Source organism: Rhopalosiphum padi, chromosome 2, assembly GCF_020882245.1.
Source record: "Rhopalosiphum padi isolate XX-2018 chromosome 2, ASM2088224v1, whole genome shotgun sequence".
Classification (NCBI taxonomy): Eukaryota; Metazoa; Arthropoda; class Insecta; order Hemiptera; family Aphididae; genus Rhopalosiphum; species Rhopalosiphum padi.
Genome location: NC_083598.1, coordinates 54,533,602 through 54,558,185, shown reverse-complemented (window position 1 = coordinate 54,558,185; position 24,584 = coordinate 54,533,602). Strand labels below are relative to the sequence as shown.

At 29.0% G+C, this 24,584-nt stretch overlaps 1 protein-coding gene across 6 annotated transcripts in view; it reads right to left on the bottom strand.

Moving 5' to 3' along the window:
• Nucleotides 1–24,584, bottom strand: part of LOC132921435 (ankyrin-repeat and fibronectin type III domain-containing 1) — a 150,177-nt gene that overhangs the window by 35,291 nt on the left and 90,302 nt on the right. The window contains exon 1 of one of the 6 annotated variants that reach the window (XM_060984468.1): nucleotides 6,897–7,363. The exons of the other annotated variants lie outside the window; for them this stretch is intronic. Coding sequence (XP_060840451.1) covers nucleotides 6,897–6,957 — 61 coding nt within the window. The 5' untranslated portion in view covers nucleotides 6,958–7,363. Of the gene's footprint in view, nucleotides 1–6,896; nucleotides 7,364–24,584 lie in introns of those variants that run through there. 6 annotated transcript variants of the gene reach the window in all.

Genomic DNA, 24,584 nt, shown 5'->3' with positions numbered 1-24,584 from the left:
GTATCGTATTACACATTACTTGCGACAACCGTTTTCTGTAAGCCCGGTATATTATACTAGGTGGAAAGGGTTTTCATTCTATTACCATAGAAATATAAATTCTAATGAAATAAAATAAAACTTTTGAATATACTTATTTATATAATAATATAACTGTGTATACTATACACTGTATAGTTTTAGGAAATGCGTCCAACTATAATTAATGTGTATATTATAATATAGGTAATACGTGTCTATACTTATGGTGTTGTTGTATCTTATAATAAGTATAGTATATTTATATTTTTTGTGTTAGACTTAATGTTGCAGATATACCAATAAGTTATACATAGTCATAACATGTTTTAATAGCAAAACCTGCTTAATCATAATTAAAAATAAAACAATTTTCTTTTTCATAATTTTTTGAGAAGACTACACATTTGTAATTTGTACATAACATTGATGTAGGGCGGTAATATTAAATAATATTAATGGGAAATGTTCTCATTTCCTTTTTCTTCTATAGTGTCTTCGCAAATTCAATAATATACCTACCTATATAGATACTGCATATATAATTTTAAATAAAACGTTTACTGCACGTGTATATATATAGAATATATATATTTTAAATGAAAATATTACTCTAAACTCAATTTAAAAGATATTTTTAGATCCACCGACACGCCTATTCTCACGCAAGCCATATTTTCTACGAGAATAACATTTTTTATGAACATCGCGCGAAATTAGTATTACTTCGGACCTCACTTTAATAATTTTGTAGCACAGTGCATATCGCGTGAAACACACATAAGATATTTTAATACTATAGTCGTATTATAGGCTATAGTATTTATAAAATATGGGATAGGTTACAATTATAAACATGTGAGTGAACCCGTCTCACAACAATATAATAATAATATTTACTATCATAAACGACTCCGATGATCGCGTAAACAACAATGTAAACCGGAGTGTTGAGTGAAAATTGAAAATGTATATCTTGTGAGTAGTATCAAATATACGTAAATATATGATAGTGCGAGGGAGTCAGAAACCGTAAAATAATTATAGTACTATGTTAACAATTTAATATAATTTAATATTTATTTTTTACCATAAATATATTCGAGTTTTAGCGATTATACAGCCATCGTTTGTATTAATGCAATCACATTTTTTTTTCTATAAAATATTATCATATTATATTATATAAGTACCTAACATACACAAATATGAAAAACATTTTATTTCATATTTTATATTTTATATTTTTAATATAAGTTATACACAGAATACATTATAATATCTAATATATAAGTACCCTTAATATCGTTTTGAATCCATTAGTTAGGTAGTAAAACGTGTTATATTATTATGAATTGCTTAAATTGTGAAACCACTCGAATATTTTAATTCTAATCAATATAAGTATATGTAAATATAGTACAAAGATACTGCATTTTTGTAATATTTTACCTATCACATATAATATTATATTATTTCAAAAATAATACTTGGTTTTCATTGGTACCTAATAATAGCATTTTTAATTTACATCGTATACATTAAATTTTATATTTTTTTCATCAATAAAACCACCCAGCACCGTAGTTAATTTAAAACGGATAATGCATCATGGTGTGGTGTCGTACTATCCGGCTGAAAATAATAATAATAATAATAATTACTAAAAACGGCATCATTTCATCATATATATATATTATTATGTGGGTTGTGGCGGCCGGTAACGCTGTCAGCGCACTGAACATAACTTAACCGCTGTCATCCTGCTGTCACGTGGATGCGACAACGCGACGACCGATTTTCCAATTCGTTGTAAACGCACTACACAACGTACACGTTTTCCGTTTTAGAACCGCACTACACAGATGACACTCTTAAAATCAGTTCCGTTTATTCACCCTTTATCTACCCGTGAGTCATAGGTAGGTATTAGAGTATTATTGAGACACCAAGATGATTGTATTTATTCCTTTTTATAAAAATAGAAAAAATATTCAAAACATTTTTTAGTTTGGTAAAAAAAAAAATCTTGAAGCAACGATAATTATTATTATCATCATGGTATCATTTTACAATCATGTGCATATAACTTTTTTATTTGTGACCATCTAAATTATTATCTTATAATAAACTATACTACTCGCACTCACACAATAATAGTTACATTAGGTATGTTGATAATATGTATATCAAATAATTCTAACACGCTGGTATAATATATTATGTGATAATTGACATTATTTAGGTACCTAATATACCTATCTATAACATCCATATAATATGGTAACTGGCAATAGCGTATCGCACGAAAGAAAGAACTTAATGACACGTAGGGACTGTAGGAGTTGTACAAGGCAAACTTTTTGAAATAAAAGAAAAAATGTCAACGAAACCGCTTTTCAAAGATTATATTATGTCTATATTTGGCGAGTCGCTATACCTACAAGAACAAGGCCATAGGTTATGCGTGCTTACTATTGTGTTACTTTATTTTATTATTTTCCATTACCGGTTGTTAGGTAATGACCGTTTTCATGGAATAATTGCGTTTAACCTACTTAAAATAAATTTACTGACTCATAAAGTTAATCGAAATATAAATCCAAATGCATAAAAATTACATCTGTGTCATCTGTCTCAATTTAATTATTAAATCATAGTTCTGGGATATTAAAATGTAAGGTAATGTAATATATATATATATATATAGGTATTCGTTGTGTTACGTCGACGAACATCTTCGTACAAACATACTTGAGCTTTTGATCTGATTATATTGAAATACCATGCGACATATTGAACTATTATTTTATATAGATAAATATGTATTCTATAGAACTTTTATCTAAATTCTAAAGTATACTACAGAAAATGCATTAGTAGTAAAGTATATACAAAGGTAATTCAAAAGAGGTATTCGTGAATTTTAATACGTATAATATAATATTACGTAGTTATAATAATATAATATATGATGTGATTTGTCGTTTACGTTCAAAATTATCCATCATATCTTTAAATATTATTTTTACACTAATATTTTTTCATCATTAATTTACTATTAGTATTGATTTTTAATAAATTTAATATCGTTCATTAACATTATATAATACAATAGTTTTGAATTCATTTTAAATATTTTTTTATTAATTTTATTCTAAAAAAACACTGCGTAATGATGAAGTATTTTAACATTTGGCTTTAAAATATTTACATAATTAAATAACAACAATGCGTGATTTAGATATATAACATAGGCACTATGATATTTATATAAGCTATAACGATTTTATAAAATGTTAGATACTTATATTTTTTATTTAAATAATTGTATAATTAATTTCATTGTATAGACATTTATCATAATTTTTTTTATAAATTATATATTTTTCGGGATTAAATAGATAGTTTTTAAATACATTTTCCATGTAACTGTTACACAATATTAAATTATATTTCAATATTTGTTAAATTAAGTAGGTACCTATAGCCTATATGATGATATATTATACTATTATGATTTATGACATTTATTGACGAACGCATAATGTGTAAATGAAATAAATTTGAAAGCTTTCATCGCATTAACCATATTCATTGTATATATAATTATTTGTATAAATAAAGTAATACAATAATTAGAAAAAGTTAACACTATGATATTTGTAAATCTAAATTTAAATAAATCCAAATGTTCGTAATATACGAATAACAAAATATACGTTCTTGATTTCATATTCCAAAGTAAAATATTTTTCGTAGTATTGCGATATATAAAAATGTAATAAAATTAAAAATGTATGGTGTTATTCAAAAATAAAACAGCTTAAAAAACGATAATGATGAAATAGTAAAAATATAATTTACAGAAAACATGTTGTTTTGAAATGACATCAAGTTAGGTATGTATAAAATAATATTTTCTAACAAGTTAAAACGTTTTGTGATAATCAATGTAAACACTTAAAAAACCCATCTAGTATAATTATATCTTAAATAATATATCCATTATTTTATTTTTTTATAAATACAGTTGTCACTCGATTAAATAATTCTGTTGAAAATCACTTCGACAGTTCGTCTATATTATTCATTATTCTAAGAATAGGGGATTATATAATCGATCTAAATTGATATTTTGTCACCTCCCATAAGTTCCTTTTCACGTAATACATATTATGTAATTAATTATTGAATGACCTATTTTTAAACATAACAATTAACGAGTTAACTATTATAATTTAAATCTAAACGAGTCATTTTAAATAAATAAAAACAGTATATATTTTAGAATAAAAACTAGGTATTTTAATTTAATGCAATTTATTTTATTTGTTATTTACCTATATCTTAAATATTAGATAACTCTTTTTTTTCTGACAGTATATTGTTAATAAGCACTCATACTGATGTATGTATTTTAAAAATATTTTTTTTTACATTATATTTTAATTTATTCTAAATAAAAATTTATAAATAGTATTACATATTACATTGTACCTAGTAGAATATTGTTTTTACATAACACACCAACAATTTTAGTAAATATTTCATTTTCATATATTATTATAAATAAGTATTTATTATTAATAAATATAGCGTTTAAAAAATAAAAAATAAAATACTTTATTTATTAAAAAAAATCTATTGTTGATTTTATAATAATAAATATATTTATATGCCATATAAATATATACAATTGAATTACCTACATAGTTATATTTTATAAGTTAAAGCAATATTTAGAACAAGATATTACACAGTTTTCTTCAACATTTTGGCATACTACAGCAACTTTTATCATTAAAACTTTAAAAGTTTTCAAATAATTAACCACCTATTATCTTCAGGTACTTTTCAATATTCAATACTAATATATCAACATTTTCAGAAAAATGATTAACAATTTTAATTTAAACGTAGATGCGCAAAATACGTAATTGCATAGAAAAGTTAAGCATAAAATTAAAAAAATATTAAATTAATTGTTGTAGATAGGCCAAGTAAGTCATAAATAAAATAAATATATATTTATTATTTATATAATCAATTAATTTAATATTATAAGCTACTTCCGTGAAATGGCATTTTGTAATATTATTCACAAAATTAAATCAACTAATAATTTTTAATAAATTCGTTTTAGGTACCTTAATAAAAAATTGAATATTCATCTCAGGCTACGGTATCTCTAGGTTTGTGTTACTATGATATAAATAAAGAAACATTATAGACAATAGTAGCTTATCAATGCTTAGGTAGGTTAACAATATAATGCATACATTAATATATATATCTAATATGTATATATACGAATAAGATGACATAGTGTAGGTTTATAGTCAATAAATACATATTTTTATTGATAAATACTTTTGGAAAATAAAACGACTGTAACAAAATTCGGTTAGTGTATAGAAATATTCGGTTAAAAAAAATTTGTTGGTTTTGCGCTACATTATAAATGTTTGATATGACAATATTCACGTGCCATCGATCCACACATATGGTAAACCTGATAAGACATATAATTTCCTGTAGACAACTAGTCAAAATATCCATTGGACAAAAATGGTATCCAAGATAATATTTGAAAAGAAAATATATCTTAGCAAAAACTGTCAAAGATAAAAAAAGGTCTTTAGTGTAAATATTATATGCCAATTTTATTAATATCTATCGCAACATACTTGCATTAGTCGTAAAAGTAATCGATATAAGTAATTAATAATAGTATCATGTAAATTGTACGTATGACAAAAAAATCGTATTGCTGTTGCTCACGAATTTAAACTTTTAAAACCATTTTATTATTGATCAATCAATAGATTATAGATCAGTATGTGAATTTACATGTTAATTTGTTATAAATATTAGACATTCATTTTATGGCCGAGGGTATTTACCTAATATTATTCTTTCGTACTATGGTTATAATAGTAAGTTATCGTTATCAATTATACCTATAATGTAAAAATATGAAGCGTGTGGAACTTATAGTGAATATACATTGAATTACCTTAACTAAATATTATCAAAGCCTCTATAATACGATTATCATTTCACCAAATAATTTATCGTATGAAATCATTGAAAAATAAAAATATGTAATTAAATATGTAGATTAAGGGGGGTCCCGGGGACCCTGGCCCCCGGGCTACAAGTTTTGAGATGTTTTTAGTGCCCTCTAATTTTGTAACATATACATTGTACATTAAAAAAATTATAATATTGTAATTATTACTTATTAAATATTATATAAAATAGAATACCTTATACTTTAAATCCTTAATATTTAAAATATTTAGATTTTGAAAATAAAACACTTGAAATTTTTTAATTTTCTTTTGGGGATTTAATATAATAATCAGTGTAATGAGAGATTTATATGATACCTATGATACAAAAATTAAGATATTTTAAATTAATTATTGATATGAGTTATATATTTTAATGTTACATGAAAATAAAAATAAACCTATAGGAAATTATTTATTTAATTGCATAGTGGGGCCTTTGAGGTCTCAAAACTTTTAATTTTAATCAAAGCTTGTGTTCGTTGTAATTTAAAGTATAAAGTATTTGCGGGCTAATGACCAAAGCACTCAAAGCATTTTTTCCTACGCAGTAATAAAATCATAACAAAAGATGGACTTCTCAATAAAAAACATGATATTGCAGTTCAAACTACGGTATTTTGACGTATTAGTCTTCAAACATAATATTTCCGTCGAAAATATTTTCTGATTCCATTTTTATTCTTCGAATGGTATTTTATTAAATTCATAATTCAGAGCGTATATTTGTGATAATATCGTATTGTTATGACGTGCACCATAGTAATATAACCGTTTAGATTTTCGTATTTTATTTTTTACCTTCGATTCTAAACTTAATAAGTCGTTCTTTGACTTGAATCCGAGGCATGTAACATATCATCTTTGGCCGCCAGTGCCCGTACACGTCTTTTCCGGGGAAAACATGTACAATAAACACACGCGCGCACTCGGCGCACACACGACGATCACGCGAGCGATAGCGGTAACGGCGGTGGTAGTGACATCGCAACGGCCGCGACCACGGATGTTGTCGCACGACGCACACGGGGGATGACCCGTGGAGGACACGCGCACACGATCGTCACGGGTGTTGGGTGATCGGTTACGGGTGACGGCGATGGATAGCGACCGCGGTGCAATAATGATAATATTTTACGGCACCGACGAGAACGAAAAGCGGCAGCGACGGCGGTACGGAGACGGCGTGCAGGACTCACTACGAACCGGTCGGACGAACGTGTACGAAAAGACTGCGTGCGCCGTGCGGAGACGGTGACTGTTGCGACGGCTGCGGCGGCTGCGGCGGTGTCAATAAACTTCAATGTCAAAGAGCACCTGAACCACCACCAACACCGGCGGCGGCGTGACCGCGGTCATCACAGTCGTCACCGTAGATGTATACCGCGGTGCAATGTAATAGCGACTCCCACCATCACCGTCATAGCCATCATCTCGGTTACTCATACTTGGTACCTACCTCTGCTACTACTGTTACAACCACTACTATTACCACTTCAACTATAGCGGTGATTCTGCTTATGCTGCCGCTGCTGCTGCTGCTGCTGCACCAGACGGGGGCGAAATACGTGAATATACTTATTTCTTGCAGTGTATCATCTATGCGTGTGCGTGAACCCCATTATTATGATTTGTGCTCGCACGACGGTGTCTAAGTGGATTACCTGAACGTGTGTACACGTGTGTGTGTGTGCATGTGCAGTGCGACTACCGATTGCGGATCATGCTCACCACACGACGATGTGACGTCGACCCGGTTTGAGATGCCTAGGTATATCGGAAACTTGTGACGATGCGTGCGAGTCGTCGACCGTCGACATCGGGTAACGCACCGGGTTCTAGAATTTACCAAGTCTTTTAAAACAGAGCTATTTAAATTCGAGTTCCATAGAAATGTTTACTATCAAATATCAAATTCTGTAGTAAACAGATTCTGAGATGTCGCGACTTTAAATCGAAATGCACAACATATATACAATGTTTATTATACATAACTATTTGTTTTATTAAATTATAACTGTAATCATCTTTACACATTTTATGAAATCATCTCAATAGTACAATAAAATTATTCAAATAATATTTATAAAAATATCAAATAAATAAATCCATAATAGCAGGTATATGAAAACATTTTAAAGTTCAAATTTAACTCTTGTTATGGCTTGTTCATATCATACGGTCAACTTTTATAGGTCACAAATTATAATTTTAGTGTTATAATTACATGTATATTTGGCTTATAGCCCGTTTAAAAATATTACTATTACTATTATTATTATTATTATAATTAGTTTAATAAAACACGATATAATAATTATTACTATAGAAAAAAATTGTTTAAAATTATTTTATTTCTAGAAATTTATTTTATAGGACTAACCATTATTACCTAGAACTATTTTTATAGAACTCAGTTTTATAGCACTTGGTTTTGTAGGACTCAGCTTTAATTCTCGTTGTCGTCGTCTTCATCCGGTATGAAGAAAAAGCGTTTGCTTGAAGAAAAATATAACACTCACGACGATGACATAGATGAGGGGTCGGGGAGAGAAAAAGATAGATAGATAGAGAGAGAGAGAGAGAGAGAGAGAGAGAGAGAGGGAGTTAGTCAGTGAGAAAGACAATGTGGGACAGAGAGAGATAGTAAAAATAAGTATATATATAATAATAATATATAACCGTGAGCTAGCGTATAAAAATATATAACCGGTTCTACGCCGTGATCGCGGACAACGGTATAATACGTGTATTATATTATACAGGACGATTCGAAAAACGCGTCCGCGCGCGCGCGTATACCTAATCTTTACGCGAACAAAGGGCGGCGGCGGATAGACCGGGTGGCGGCGGCACACATCCGTCGTGCTCCCGCGGCGCTTGTGGGAGAGACCGTCGTCGCCACATCGCCGACGCCGCCTCCTCTTTTCTGCAACCGATTGACCGTGTGGAAACCACCGTCGTCCACGTCGTCTCCGTCGGTTGCTTATAGGCTTGCAGTGGATGCGTGCGCGCTGCAATATGATTAACACTGACGCCGCCGTCTATAGTCCGATCGCTACGCGCCCCGTTGAGTTTACCGCGTGCACCGTATTTATATAATATTTATAAAAAGCGCGTGCCACTTGTCACCCACTCACTCCCTACCGATGATCTAATTCACAAATATTGAAGGCGAATATATTCGAGTGAAACGATGAAAAAATTCAAATAATATGGTTATATATTATTATACTCGTGTATAATAATATTATAAGGATGAGAGATAAAAAATAATATTGTTATATTAATATACAGTACCGGATCGAGACTTGGATGTGTGTCCCTGGGCGCTAAAAAACGTAGATACTCTTACGAATTAATAATTATGTTATTAATTTAATAAGATAAGCAACAATATCACGATTTTTTTTTGCAACCATTTGAGATTGAAATTTTTATGAAAATAAATACTGTCACAAAAATCTACACAAACTATTTTATTGTTGAAATTGTAATGCTTAATGCTTAAAAATGTAATACAACTTACAAATAACCTGCACCGTAATATATTAGTTATATAACTACATGTAGTATTTTTATTTTTTTTATTCGATCCTTCGAAGTTTACGGTTTTCTTTTGTGGTTATTAGGGCTTTATAAATTCATATACATGATGTATATTGCACAAACCAGTGTTTGTGTGATATGTATATTATATATCGAGAAGGTGTAACTCGTCCAAGAAATAGTAACCTGCATGCATCAAATCAATTACAAGACATCGTATTGTATTTTGATGAATACGATGACGTACTATGCATACAACCTTATAACTATATAATCTCCAAATGGCCATGTTGTATAAAGTTACCAATACTCAAGATCTTACACTTATAGTAGAACAGTACAAACATAAAGAATATTAAGTAATTTTAGAACGATTTAGCCATATTAATATAATAATGAAATACAATTATAATTTTATCGAAATAAATAATATTATAGTATAATAATATTGTGTTGTCTATTTTTAAGGTCAACATTTATCTCGAATATTTTGCGATCATAACATATGAGTAGAATTCCAATTCCCCATCACCACTTTTAGAATCTATCCCTTAGAGAGCAATTCATATACTATTGATGTCGAATATATATCAATGCATTGAGGGAAATACATATCTGTCATAATAATACTAAGATTTCATTGAACAAAAGATTAATTAATAATTTATTATACTTTTCACAAACTCCTCTGGTTTTAATAATTAATATTAAATAATAACAATAACTAAGTTTTAAGCATAAAAGAACATCACATTAATGCAGTAATGTGGTTTAACGAATAAGCACAATATTGTGCATGATATACATTACGACATATCAAAATAATTATTAACCCTTTGGCTTGATAATATTTTCTAACGATTCAAATATGAAAGGAAACCATGCCATGTTTAACCATTAATGATAAATATGATGAACTATTTTTTAAATAATTTATAATACAAAACTCAAAACTCTGACTGTTAATTCGATTCGGTGGACCCCAGTGTCAAAATTAGATGATAATAAAATTATAACAATAGTATGTTGTTCACAATAGAAACAATAAAAAACTAATTTTCAAACTAATAATTGTAGAACTTATATTAATATTAAAAATATATGCCACGCTATTTGGAGATTTTTTATCATGTCGGTGTGACCGTGTGTTATAAATGTTATAACTATAAACCATAATACAGCAGAGTGAATATTTAAAACTTATACAATACCATAGCCAACATTTGATTTTTGATTTAAAATCGAAGTATATCGAGTATTGACCCTTTGACTGAATTTCATAAGGAAAGAGTAATAATCATATTTATTTGTGAATTAAAAACTACAATAGTTGATTATTGATTAATAAGCCTTCAATTTGAAATAATTAATACGAATTCGTATATTTGTAATTTAGTTTATCAAATAAATAAAAAGTCCAAAAGATTTTGAATATGAAAATAATATATTAGTCCATAGCACTGCCATAATTTAATATGAAAAAATATACATTTATTTTCCAGTCAAACATAACATGTAATAAATTATATTATTATACAGAGTACAGATAACGTTTTTCGTAAATCAAAATGTACTTAGTTTTCATGTATAATATAATAATATGTATACATATATTATGTATAGTTTAATGAACAAAACTATTTGTTCATAAATTGTTATAAAAATTAATAGGTTAAGGTTAATAATCAAGCACGTTTATTTGTAAATAGAAATACTAAACATTTTTTTTTTTAGGATTAGATATAGCCACAGAATATAATAGCTAAAGTATTAGATCATAAATACTAAAAATTATTTTTATTATTAATAATTGTTGAAAATGTTTTTTAGTTAATGCGTGTGGAGTTACTAGTTAGCAAGGACAAATCTAATGGACACATACGCTTTCCCAACAATCATACCTAGACATATTTGTTAAAATACTGAAGAGATTCGGGTCTAGGTTCAGACGCGTGGCAAACGAAATGTTTCATTGATACAGACGATACGCGCGGTTATACCTATCAGAGTAGTGTTATTTATTTACCATAACCTAGCAACATCTATTACGGTTTATCAGTCATGATAGAATCAATAATTGATAATCTATTATATTATTTTTATTTTCAATATAAATTGAATTTAATGCTTGTATTTATAGCTAGGTAATTAATTTCCATGTATATAATATCAAAACACATTACAGACTATAGTATACTGACACTCTGTTAATATCTTCTATATATATTTAAAAAAAACAAGTAAACCTATTTAAAATTTAAGTGTTAGCATGGAAAAAAATTAAATACAATGAACATTTATTTTAACAGGATATAGTCTTGGGAGTTACTTAAAAATAATTATCCATGACTGTTATAATTTTGTTGTTGTTATTCTTTATTCAGTCCAAAGTAAAATTTTTTTTCATAAATATATTTTTTTATACAGCACAGATATATTATTATTATTACACATTATTTCTGTTTTTTTTTTTAATTTAAATGTTAATATTAACAATATTTTGAAATAAATTTATAGCTTTGCTTATGATTATTTATTTGTTTCATAGTAGGTAGGTATATTAACAATAAATACCATTATAATTATGTTTTAAACCTAAATAATTTATTTCGTTTAAATAAAGGTTTAGAATAAAATTGTAGGTACCTATTTAATGTTTTAAATAATAAATTCTGTTTTTATCGTTTTAAATTAATTTTCAAAATTGGACATGAGCAACACTTGTGCATTATCGTAAAGTTAAACCAAAATGTGTGTACTTATTACATATTGTTAGTTTATAAACGAATCGATGTTAATGCATGACAACTTTTCTAAAAATTATAGGACTGTGAGTTACATGATTATTTTAGTATTTTACTATTTTTTTTGCCGGATTTTCCAAACCTATTCATTTTTATAATAATATGTGAATACAATAAAATGAAAATAATAGTAATTATGGTCATAAAGAAAGATGTGCAACTTTTATCTACCTTAACACGCCACTGCACTGTAATTCTAAGGAAGTCATTAATAATCCTAATTATTAAGGCACACGTATCGCCGGATCGGAGGTGACCAAATCTCATTTCACCAACTCACTACATATAATTCCCACTTGTAAATAACAACGAAAAAATGGATAATATTAGCTACGAATTCACAGCCAAAATCTATCAGTGAACCTACGATGCGAACGTTCGAAACTAGTCCTCCATAATCATCCACCGCTAAAATTGACTTACAGTCAGCCGTGGTAATGTTTACCGTTATATTCGTAAAACAATTTAGCATTGTGATTAGATAAATCTTGCAGTAATTAGCAAGGAGTTTACCGTACTACACTACAATGTTATACGATGGTATATTCCATATTATATTATAGAGTAAAATCTCATCATACTCATCAAGGCATTTTAAATCTATTACCGCTTACCATTAGCTAATAAATATAATAAACACTTGAACCACTTCATCTAAAAATTAAATACTATACATTTCAAAATGATTTATATATAGTTCACCTTATCATGTTATAGTGTGAAGTAGCCATAATTTTATAATGATATTCTATAAATCCACGGTACTCTATATTATGCTGGCAACTTAAGTTTTTTTTACCGAATTCGGTACATATTATATTATTATATAAACGGTATATTTTGTCTGTTATCTTCATAAAAGTATGACCGCCATTTGATTCGTGACGATTTTCAACCAAACCATTTTGGCGTCGCCGTCCGAGAGTGTAATATGCATATGTGACGAAATGTCATCAAAACGAGTTTTAACAAGCTTTCATATTACTTCAAGCCTAACGAAACGCACCGACCGTTTTTCGAGGATTATACGCCATGGGCTATTCGTAAAGGTGGGAATACATACGTCATTCAGATTATTTACGGATTCCTTGTAGAAATAACGATTTTATATGCCTATTGCCTTTCAGACGCTTATTTAGAATTTATTGAATTTAAGACTTATATCGTGTAGATTTGAAAAATATCAAGTTATACTGTTGTAAAATATTCCCGTGACATATAATTAATATTAGGTAAATATAATAATTAATAACATCTTACCTATCATAATATAATTTATAAAGTATATAACATGGGTCGATCGTGTTAGAATTTATTTTTAGGCTACGCACACGAAAATTAATCATAGTGATAGTTAACAACATTATCGATAAATTTGGAAAGGTGAAGTATATTTTAGTAGATCGCGGCCGAAAAACGTTTGGCCGCCCCTGGTATATAATATCTTTAATAAATAAAAACTATGTAAGTATACCAAATACCCACAGCGTTTTATTAATATTATTATATTATTTTGGCTGATGACAGTGTATAATTATTATAGGTAATATAAAGTACGAATTCTGCGAGGCGAAAGACATCCATGCCATGTAATATTTAACATATTATTATAATATAATATTTTGGTAGAGTTACATTGATTGTGATATTAATATAATATGCGGGGCTTCTAATTTTTTTATTTTTTGGTGTTATGATAACGATAATCTTTGATAAACTCGTGACAAAGATTGAAAAAAAAAAAACAATCATTAATGAAGAATTTAATATTGTGCATTAGAAATATTCATAAAAACGATAATATTCCCTCATAAATGATCGGTTCAAACATGTTGCAATTTTTCAATATGGTTTTTTTTCTTAACTGGTCGAAACGTTCTTGACCGGTACAGGTAGGTACCTAGGTAATACCTATACAACAACAATAAACAGCTTTTCTGTTGTCGCCTGAAACGCTCTGTACAATAACTGTAGTGACGTAGACGCATTGCAGGCGGTTGTACAAAAGAGATATCCGTCTAGACGTCCTCCGCCTTCACCTACTTGTATGCATATACTTATGCAGTCCGTCCAGACGTGGTGTGTTGTGCGTGTGCTTGTACGCGCATGTTTATTTATGTGTTTGGTAGGTACCTCAGATCAGGGGTCATCGCGCCCGAATCCGTTTATTTTACGTACATGTATGTACAAAAAAAAAAATAAAAAAAATCATATATAAACGTACACACAAGACGAAAGAAATTCATCTTCCAAATGACTGACGGGTCTCGTATTGGTGGGACTTGTCGCCCGAGGACTCGTCTGGGTCACACGCGATTCGGGGGGGAACGTCGCGACGGTAGTTACGCGTGGGTAATGTTATTATATATAGGTAGGTAGTACTTAATCTACTAGGTATACATAGTATTTCCAATTTTACTTCGAATATACGTTTACATTATATTATATTTCAATCGTGTTCGTTAAATATAATATGTTCATATTTAATGCTACATCGAAGTCTCACGATGAATCAAAACGTTCGAATGTAATTTTTTGATTATTTTTAAATTATATGGATAGATAGATTTTTAATTCGACCAAAAAAAAAAAAATATTTTAAAACTTTCACACTAAAGTATAACCCTTATAACTCGACTAAATATAATATACTAAATAATACCCATAATTTATATATATATATTTTTTTACGTGTCGATTATAATTTTAATATGTATTATTACATATCTAAAGGATAACAATAATAAATACATAGCACCATGGAAACTATTTACTTGAAAAATTGTATGTTTTTTCTATAGTTTATTGTTTTATAGGTTTCTACAGAAACAAGTTAACTATATAAAATATAAATATAAACTATAACAAATGATTTAACCCGATATTATAATTTTTAAATAACTTTCTATACAATAACATTATTATAAGATATTTTTAAAAAAGTCTTTGTAAATTACGTCATGCCTCCGAGGATGCATTTAAACGATTAACCGAAAGCACTATTCCTAATATTATATAATATGGCGTGTACAATTGCATACCCGACTTATCTTTCCTTTTTATATCCAATAAATAATATTATACTTATAAAGAGGATAAATACTTAAATATACATTATTTAAAATTGATATAATACAAAATCAATAATTGTACCATATTCAAAATATACAATAGTAAAACAAAGTCATAAATTCAAAGAAATATAGATATATTAGAAAAAAAAATGCTTTATTATATCAAACCAACTAATAAAATCTATTTATTTTTTATGCTTAAAAATAAAACTATATAAAATCAATTTATGTATAATATGGTAGGAACGAGGAAGGAACATTTTTCAACTAAAATTCACAAGTATTTCCATTCCAAAGCGTTTATATTTATATTATATAGCATTTACGTTAGAGAGAATACAACAGAATTGTACCTTGACATATCATCATGAACAAGTTATTTGTCCATGATAATATTTTAATACTTCAACCATTGTTAAAAGATATTTTACGATTTTCATACTACATCAGCTATTTGCGTAATAGAAACAGGATTGATTTTGACGATTTTATTATAGTTTTAATAAATAGTATCATTAAATAATATTAACGAGTTAAATTTAACTGAATAATAATGATGTTGTTTTTAATGACCAGCTAAGGATATATGGGTCCGGAAGTTTAATCAATTAAGAATTATAAAAAGGTATGTATACAATTTTAAAGTCATATGAATTGCAGAATAATTATTTATTCTGTCTGCAGCTGATTTCTAGTAGTTTTTGCGGCAATACAAATATTAGAAATAACAATAATATTTATTTTTCCTATTGTTGTATTTATCTGACTTAAAATTATTTTATTTAAACATTTAAATCGTATTTAATTTATTGATCGAGATAGTAAATAAAATAATTTAATAATCCAAAAAATATAATAGATACGTGTTTGTTTTCTAAATAATAATCTAAATAATAAACCTTAATTAATGACTTCGGACATATTATTCACTCATAATATTGAAAGTTGTTCATGAGTTCATGGCAATTTGACTAAATGATAGTATATTATTCTATATACATATACACCAGTCGGACTCGATACGTTCATTCTATTTTTATATTGTTAATATATTCGAATTCCTTAAGGCTGAACTATTTTTTCACACAATTGTAGGGTATACAATATTATTAAACAACATTATGTAAAAAAAAAAAAAAAAAATAGCCACAGAAATAGTATTTTAGCAAAGTAGGTTTTAAATAGTTTTGCAAATATCTGACCAAGTTTAAATTTAAGTATATGAACCAATTATAAAATCACAGTGAGGCCGTATGTTTAAGAGTGTCAGTAATAATAATTAATATTATATAAATAAATACAACCTTCCAAAAATAATTTCCACATGTTGTCTTGTACGAGTAATGTATTCAACTCAGAATAGCTGAATTTTACGTACGATAATAATTGATGAGAATACAATTAACCGGCCAACAAACCACTTTGTGTTAAACCAAAAGAACTGAATATTAAGCGAAAACATTGAATTTTCGTAACCCTTTGTGCCCGAAGTTAGTCTATACGTGCGTGTGATTGCATTACACAGCCGTATAGGCATAGACGAATGCGCAATGTTTAGCATGCCATAAAACGTTTTGCAACTTAACCTGAAACATATAAAGTTTATAGGAAGAATTTATCACGCACACACACACACACACACACACACACACACACACACACATACGTATGGATCAGCACTTAATAAACATTATAAGTTATAACATTATATTATACCTATATTATAGTGTGTAATATATAAAACCTACAGTACGTACCTACGCCAACATAATATTATAAAATCCCATCGGAAATTAACCTTTTCGCCCGTTGAAATCGCGGCGCCCGAGTACGTGTAAAACTCGTTGTGTGTACCTACGTTTTAATTGTTCGCTCCGAGCGAAATATCCACTCGAGTCCCCCTTTTGGCCAGTATAAACGCGTCGTGTCGTGCCCACGCAAATATCTATATCTATTATATACATCTACACGTACGCGTATTTATACGTAGGTATACCTATACATATATACACAATATGCACGCGTATATACATACACCTAATATATACCGTGTTATATTTATATCTGTATTCGTATTCTCAATGTATATTTAATAATATAAAAATACATAATAATAATATTAAAACGGTCCATTAGGTCTCTGGCGTCACGGTCACATGCGCGCGGGTCCTCCCGCGGTGGACCCGACGTTCGTGTGCAGCAACTGCAACAGCTGCTGCAGCTGTAGCCTGCGAGTACTGCAATATACTTTTAAGATACTCCGTACGCGTATTATATTATTGTAATATGCATCGGGTATATTATATAGCACACATAAATTATATAGAGGTACGTATAAATTATTGTAATATGTAATAATATTATTATTATTGTGATACGTGCGTCTATATACGACTTGGTCGCGACGTCAATGGCACCGTAAACGGCGATCGGGCGGACAACGACGAGTTGTGCAATTTCATCGCAGCGAATGGTATAATAATAATAATAATATTCATCTTCGCCGGCACACGGCGCGCGCGTTCCGTCGCGGTCTACGCGCTATACGAGCGTCGAACCTTTTGTCGCGTCGCCGTGCCGGATTTCTCTACAGTAACATATTATTATAGTAGTCGTCCGTATACATTAATATTTAATGTCCCCCATCGTATCATATGGTCATCATACTACGCGTCGGTCTATAATAATAATAATAATAATAATAATAATAATAATAGTAATACGTATTCTGCAAAACGTCAGTCGACTATGCGGCTCGAGTCTGGGGGTAGCACTGGCGGTGGGGTAGGACTGTAAATACTCGACGAGTACGCGGACTATAGAGACAATGTGGTTTATTATATTATATATATATATATATGAACATCGGCGACAGAGGAGGCTTGTATGAGAGAGTGTGGCGACGAGGAGAGGGCGTGCGGGAGACCTAGCGCGCGCATATTCGCGATCGATCGCCCCCGGGAGACCCCGCACGCGCTTATGTGCGACAAAAACCAGTTTCCCTGGTGATCGGAACGTCACCGCCGCCGCCGCGACAACCGACACGCACACGCACACACGATCTTCTGTATATAAAGTGGAAACATTAAAAGTAAAAAAAAAAAAAAAAAAAAAAAAAACAGAAGAAAACGGGCACACCGGACGCCAATCAACGGACATTATTTTCACAAAGAGGAAGGAAAAAAAATACTACACTTAAGACCCAATCCGGTTGCATTGTGTGTGTACATACGGCTGCTGCTGTTGCTGTAGGTACGAGACATTCCTCCGGACGCACTGGTTATAACTTATAACGTCCGCCGCCGCCTCCATCGTCACCGCCGTCGTAGCAGTGCGTTGCGCGCGACGAAAAAAAAAAGGAAAAAACGGCGGTCGGGGTAACTACCCGGATTCTCACAGCATAGTGGTTGGGACCCCTCCCCACCTACTCCAAAACCCCGGAGGCGTGTTCGGGTGAAACGATTATTGCTATTATTATTATCATAATCGTTATATTAAGGCTGCAAAGTACATGGCTTGCTCACGGGATAACAGCAGTTGCTTATAAAGTTATAATATTATTTGAAATAATGATTTCTTCGGTAGTACTCGTGTAGTAATAATTTTATTAATATATACAATATATATGTATATATAATATATATATATATATTTAGTACGCATGCACCTATCTCACCTAACCTATTTTAAGCGATGACCAGTGTGTGAGAGTCTGTATATAAACATGTATACATGATATTTTTAGCTAAATTTAATTTAGCCGTCCGACAATATTATTATATGATGTCAAAGGTAGATTGCCCGAGAAATGAGTTATTTGATGTATTGATTTTTATTATATTTGTATGCTATTTGCTATGCAAGAAAAAAAGCTCTTATAAAGTTTCGTATAGTACGTCTATAATAGGTACTTTATATTCGTACATTGGAAATCCAGTTTCAATAATACTTAAAAGAGGTGATTTTTGATTTTTTTTTTTTTCAATATTTTTTCAAAGCGTGAAAACTGTCGAAGAAATGTCAGCAAGCGTGGTTTTAAAAGTATCCCACTTATTTTTTTTAATGCAATGATTTATTAGCCCGTTCTTATTTTAATATCAAAACACATCAACACACCACTATTCTGCATGCACACTTCAGTTCGAAGTTATTTATATTTTATTAATTACAATTAACGATAAGGTAACCTTCTATGAACAAGAATAAATTAGAGCGTTAAAGTCTTTATATATTGTTTTCATGATTTGCAACTATGTTAAAAAACTATAGGTACATTAAAAAAAAAAGTTTTTATCTCGATTTAAGGTAAAACTAAATGTCTGGCTTTATTTATCGTGGATTTTACTATTTGTAAGTCAATAATATATTTTATCATGCTTGAAATTTTTCATATCATGTTATATATATATTATATACCTTATGTAACTTAAGTTCTTCTAATGAATAACGATAAAGGGAATGAAAAGTAAGTACGAAACTACGAATATTTTTGTTGGAAAAGATCACACTTTCTATGACGTCTAATAATTAAAACGAATAATTTTTCACCTTTCAGTATTAATTTTGTTATTTTTGAGTTCAAGGATTATTTTTATCGTTAAAATTGCACAATAATTAAATCACAACATGTATGTATAATGTACATTATAATATATATATAAACGTATAAACGAGCGAGTATCGACCGTTTAATGAGAATCGATACCCGATTGGTTTACATACCGGTTTGAATTCAAACCGTCTGGTCGCAGACGTCTGCTATAGTTTCAAATTTGTCCGCCCCTGACCTAAATTATTTAGGTTAGACGATATACACAGTTGAACGACTTTTGGTTTTTTTTCTTTACGCAAATTTAAGAGAAATTACTGTCTGTGCATGTTTTTAATTATTTCCTATTTTAAGGTCAACGATTGGCATTTTGTATTCTTGATAAAGGAATTCATTGTTATTTACCGAGTGTATGATAAAATTGGTAAATCTCACGCGTGTCGAAACTCAATATTTTGAGATATTAAAAGTCTAGATACATTCAAATAAATATTACAATAATACTAATGTTTACATCATAATATTGAGTTTAATTTTTAACAATTATTAAAATAAATAATAGAATCATTTAATTTAATCTTTAAATCATAATTGACATTGATTGTATTTATATGGCTCATGATCTATTTAGAAATTAATGAATTATTAGAGAAAGATATTTATTTTGTTTGGTTTTCCGCTGATTAAGCATGATTTGTTTTTCTAATAATTTCTAACATTATTTATGACTTTATGTACTTGCAATATTTGTTATTATAATTATATATATATGTACAAATATATTAGAGTTCTATCATTTTTGTCAATCCATCAAAAATGTATAGTATACATATATGTTAATGTAATATCTATTTTGAAGTGTATTTTAGTACCTACCTATTTTGAATTGTAAATAAATACAGAGTACATTAGCTACATTAAATATGAACCAAATTCCTAGAAATCGTAATTCCTATATACACAATAGTACATTATATAGTATCTATGTATAATATGATATAATGTGTCAAGTGTCAACATTTTGCTTACACGATACATATAACATAATATAGAATAACGTTACTATTGTTATATAATACAAACTAGTATTACGAGTATAATATAGCGAGTTATTAATAATTATCAAAAATATGAAACAAGAACTTCACATATTAAGTAAAAATAAAATTAGATAAAAATTTTATATTCTGAGAGGAGTGATGAATGTAAAGATTTTACAATAATGTATTTTTTTTGTGTGTTTATATATACTATATACACGTGTGTAGTTAATAAAATGCTTCTATCTTCAACTTTAAGGGTTGTTAATTTTTTACATATTATTTGAGAGGTCAAAATTAAAAATTCCCAGTATTTTTTAAAATAATCGAGAAAAACAAACAAAAAATTAAGGAAAATTAAAATTTTTACACTTCACAAATTTTCGACAAAATGTATTTTATTTTATTTTTTATAGTTGAAATATTTATATGATCATTTTCTATACATAATATAATTTTCGAAATATTTTGACTCTATTTGAGTTAGTTTATAAATTTAAAATTTTACGTTTTTATTTTTTTTTTATAAATGTTGATAAAAAATTATTCTAAGTAAAAATACTTGAGAATTTATAGTCATAACACATGCGGGTATGACATCTTCTTTATACAAAAATATTGTTCGCGAGAACTTAAAACTTTTATGTATATTATGAATTTTACTATATGTAATAGCATTTTAAAAATATGTAGATTAATTTTAAGCTATTACCTATGTATACCATGAACATATCACACTATTTTATGATAAATTATTGGTATTGACTCAAAAGTTAATAACAATAATATTATAACATGGTAAATATATACTATTATAATAATTAAATATTAACAATAGTACGATAAATTCATTGTTTTCTATATAAATATAATCAACCTACTGTAATACTAATAGTAAAATAAATTGATTTAACAGCAGTATTAAAAAATATCTTGCAATATACTTGGTGATGTAGACTGACTAATCGTCTTCGTTCAAAATTATTTTTCATATTCAATGATTTATTATTAAATGCAAATTTATAATATCAAAATATCCATTACAATAATCCACTCGAGACCTACTGTGTAGCAATTCGATACCCACTTGCACACTTTTATAATTTTATAAAGATTTAAACATGAAATATAAAATATTTTTCTAAATATTCTAATCAAGATGAAACAATATAATTTTGATGAATAAAAAATGTACTACAATAGTACAGTATTTTAAAATGATAAAAGACATTTATTATATTTTATAGCATTCAATTTCTTATATATTAAATAATTTTTATAATCAAACCTTGCGTAAGGTATAAAAACGCTGGGGAAGTTAACTGCATAAAAAAATAAAAAAAAATGAAAAATGAAAAATTTAAAAACATAATAACGTTACGACAGAATGATCAATTGTACTTTGCGACTGAGCCACCAGATTTTTGGAGCTAGCAACAATGCAATAATCAAGGTTCGTTATTCTTTATATGACCAATATACCTAAAAATACCAAATTGAAATTGGAAACTGCTCAAGGTGGAGATTACATAATATGATAACGGATTTTATCAAGAACGAATACCATTAGTAGTTACGAATTTAAGTTTGGAATTACACGACTCAAACTACTTCGGAGATGACCACATCATATTGGATGTATCTCAGTCGAATAAATAAAAGTGCACAGTTAACAGAAAATACTTTGAAATAAATACGGCAAAGCTCGCGGTACGTGGAGAAGGTCGTGGAAATATAAAACTACCTGCAATGATACGTTGGAAGACGACACATATATGACAGAGTTGACAGACGATCCAACACTGACCGTAAGGTAATATTAATTAAGGTAATTAAGAAGATAATTAACCGTAATCATTTTTTGTACGATCTCTAAGCTCTGAAAAAATTACCAGTCGAAGACATTTAACTATACGATAAATACGGCTATATCAAGTTGTTGGAAAATTGTAGTTGTTAGAGTTTGAAAAAGTCTTGTTAGAAATTAGAAAAATAGATTCGATGGATGTAAAGCATTTTCCACCATTATCATGGAGTGCATAGGAAATTCAAAACGTTGTCTCGCCAATTACACTTCAAATTAAAAACAATTTAAAACTACAAATTCTAAATCTATAATATACGGTGGTATAAAGACGCAGAAGGTAAAACGGTATAGTAATAACATCCACGTAACACCGATTAAACTCGAGTTCTTCAACCGATATTTTACGAAATGCTATACGACGATTGTTGAACTTACCGATGACAGTGCTTTTTCCGTGCACAGCTGCAGACAAGCTATCAATGTTTTTTTACTGGCAGTGATAGTACCACGCAAATAACGGTTGTCTGTCCCAATTATTTGACCCACGGTGTGATTAAAGGATTAAAGTCACCTGTAGAAAGGAAAATGATGGATATTACGGAATCCCAATCGCATCTGCCACCGATTCGTTTTGAAAACACACAAAGAAAGCTCAAGTCTGTGTGTGTGCGATTTAAAATGCTTGATGTCTTCACTCAACACCCTTCCGGACACGGTGGCCGGATATGGTGGTGACGTGCTGGAGCCAGCGACGAAAACGGTCCAGGTAAAGTCAACAGCAGCAGCAGAACAATTGCGACACAATCATCGTAGGTTGTTCTATCGGCATTTGGGAGTAGACTTCTCAATGTCGGCAAAAAATTGTACTTGTGCTGTTGTAACTAATGAGGGTAGAATACTGTAGGTACTGTAATGAGGTGAGCACGAGTGACTTTATTGTTAGACGACGACGAGTGAAAGAGATGAGAGACTCACGAGGGGGATGATAACTGGTGGCATCAATCCAAAAATCTGTGACCAGTATGTAATAATTAATAATAGTATATTTAAAATGTAAACTCTATGGTATTGATAACCTCAAATTATTAATAAAATGTTTTAATTCATTACTGTATATTTTTGTATGAATTTTTATTTATGCAAAGTTTCAAAACTATTGACTGTTTTTATATTAAGTATTAAGAGCATACATATTTGTTTCATATTGTTGTGTAAAAAATAAAAATAATTATTTAAAAAACACTTGTTTATTCAATTGACTAGTATAAAAGATAAAGCAATTGAAATTTTATGGATCTATAATAATATATTTAATTAAACTGTAGATCCATTGTTTATTTATTTAAACATAAATTGCGGCAACAGTATTTAATTAAATTTGAAAAATTTAGAATAAAAGCAAGATTTAGTGTACGCCTTTGTAAGTATAATATATTTTCGTTATTTTCGATGTGAAAACTAGTCAGTCGAAGCTGAAGCTTTTAAAATTATAATAATATTAATATTGGGAATGACTTTAATAGAAATTACAGTCATAACTCGCAAGTAAATATGCATTATAATAATTATTTTATTATAATTCGTAGATGATGTATTAATAGTAGGTATAATACGTAAAATCGCGGATGAATATTATAATGTAATATTATTTAAACATAAAAACAAT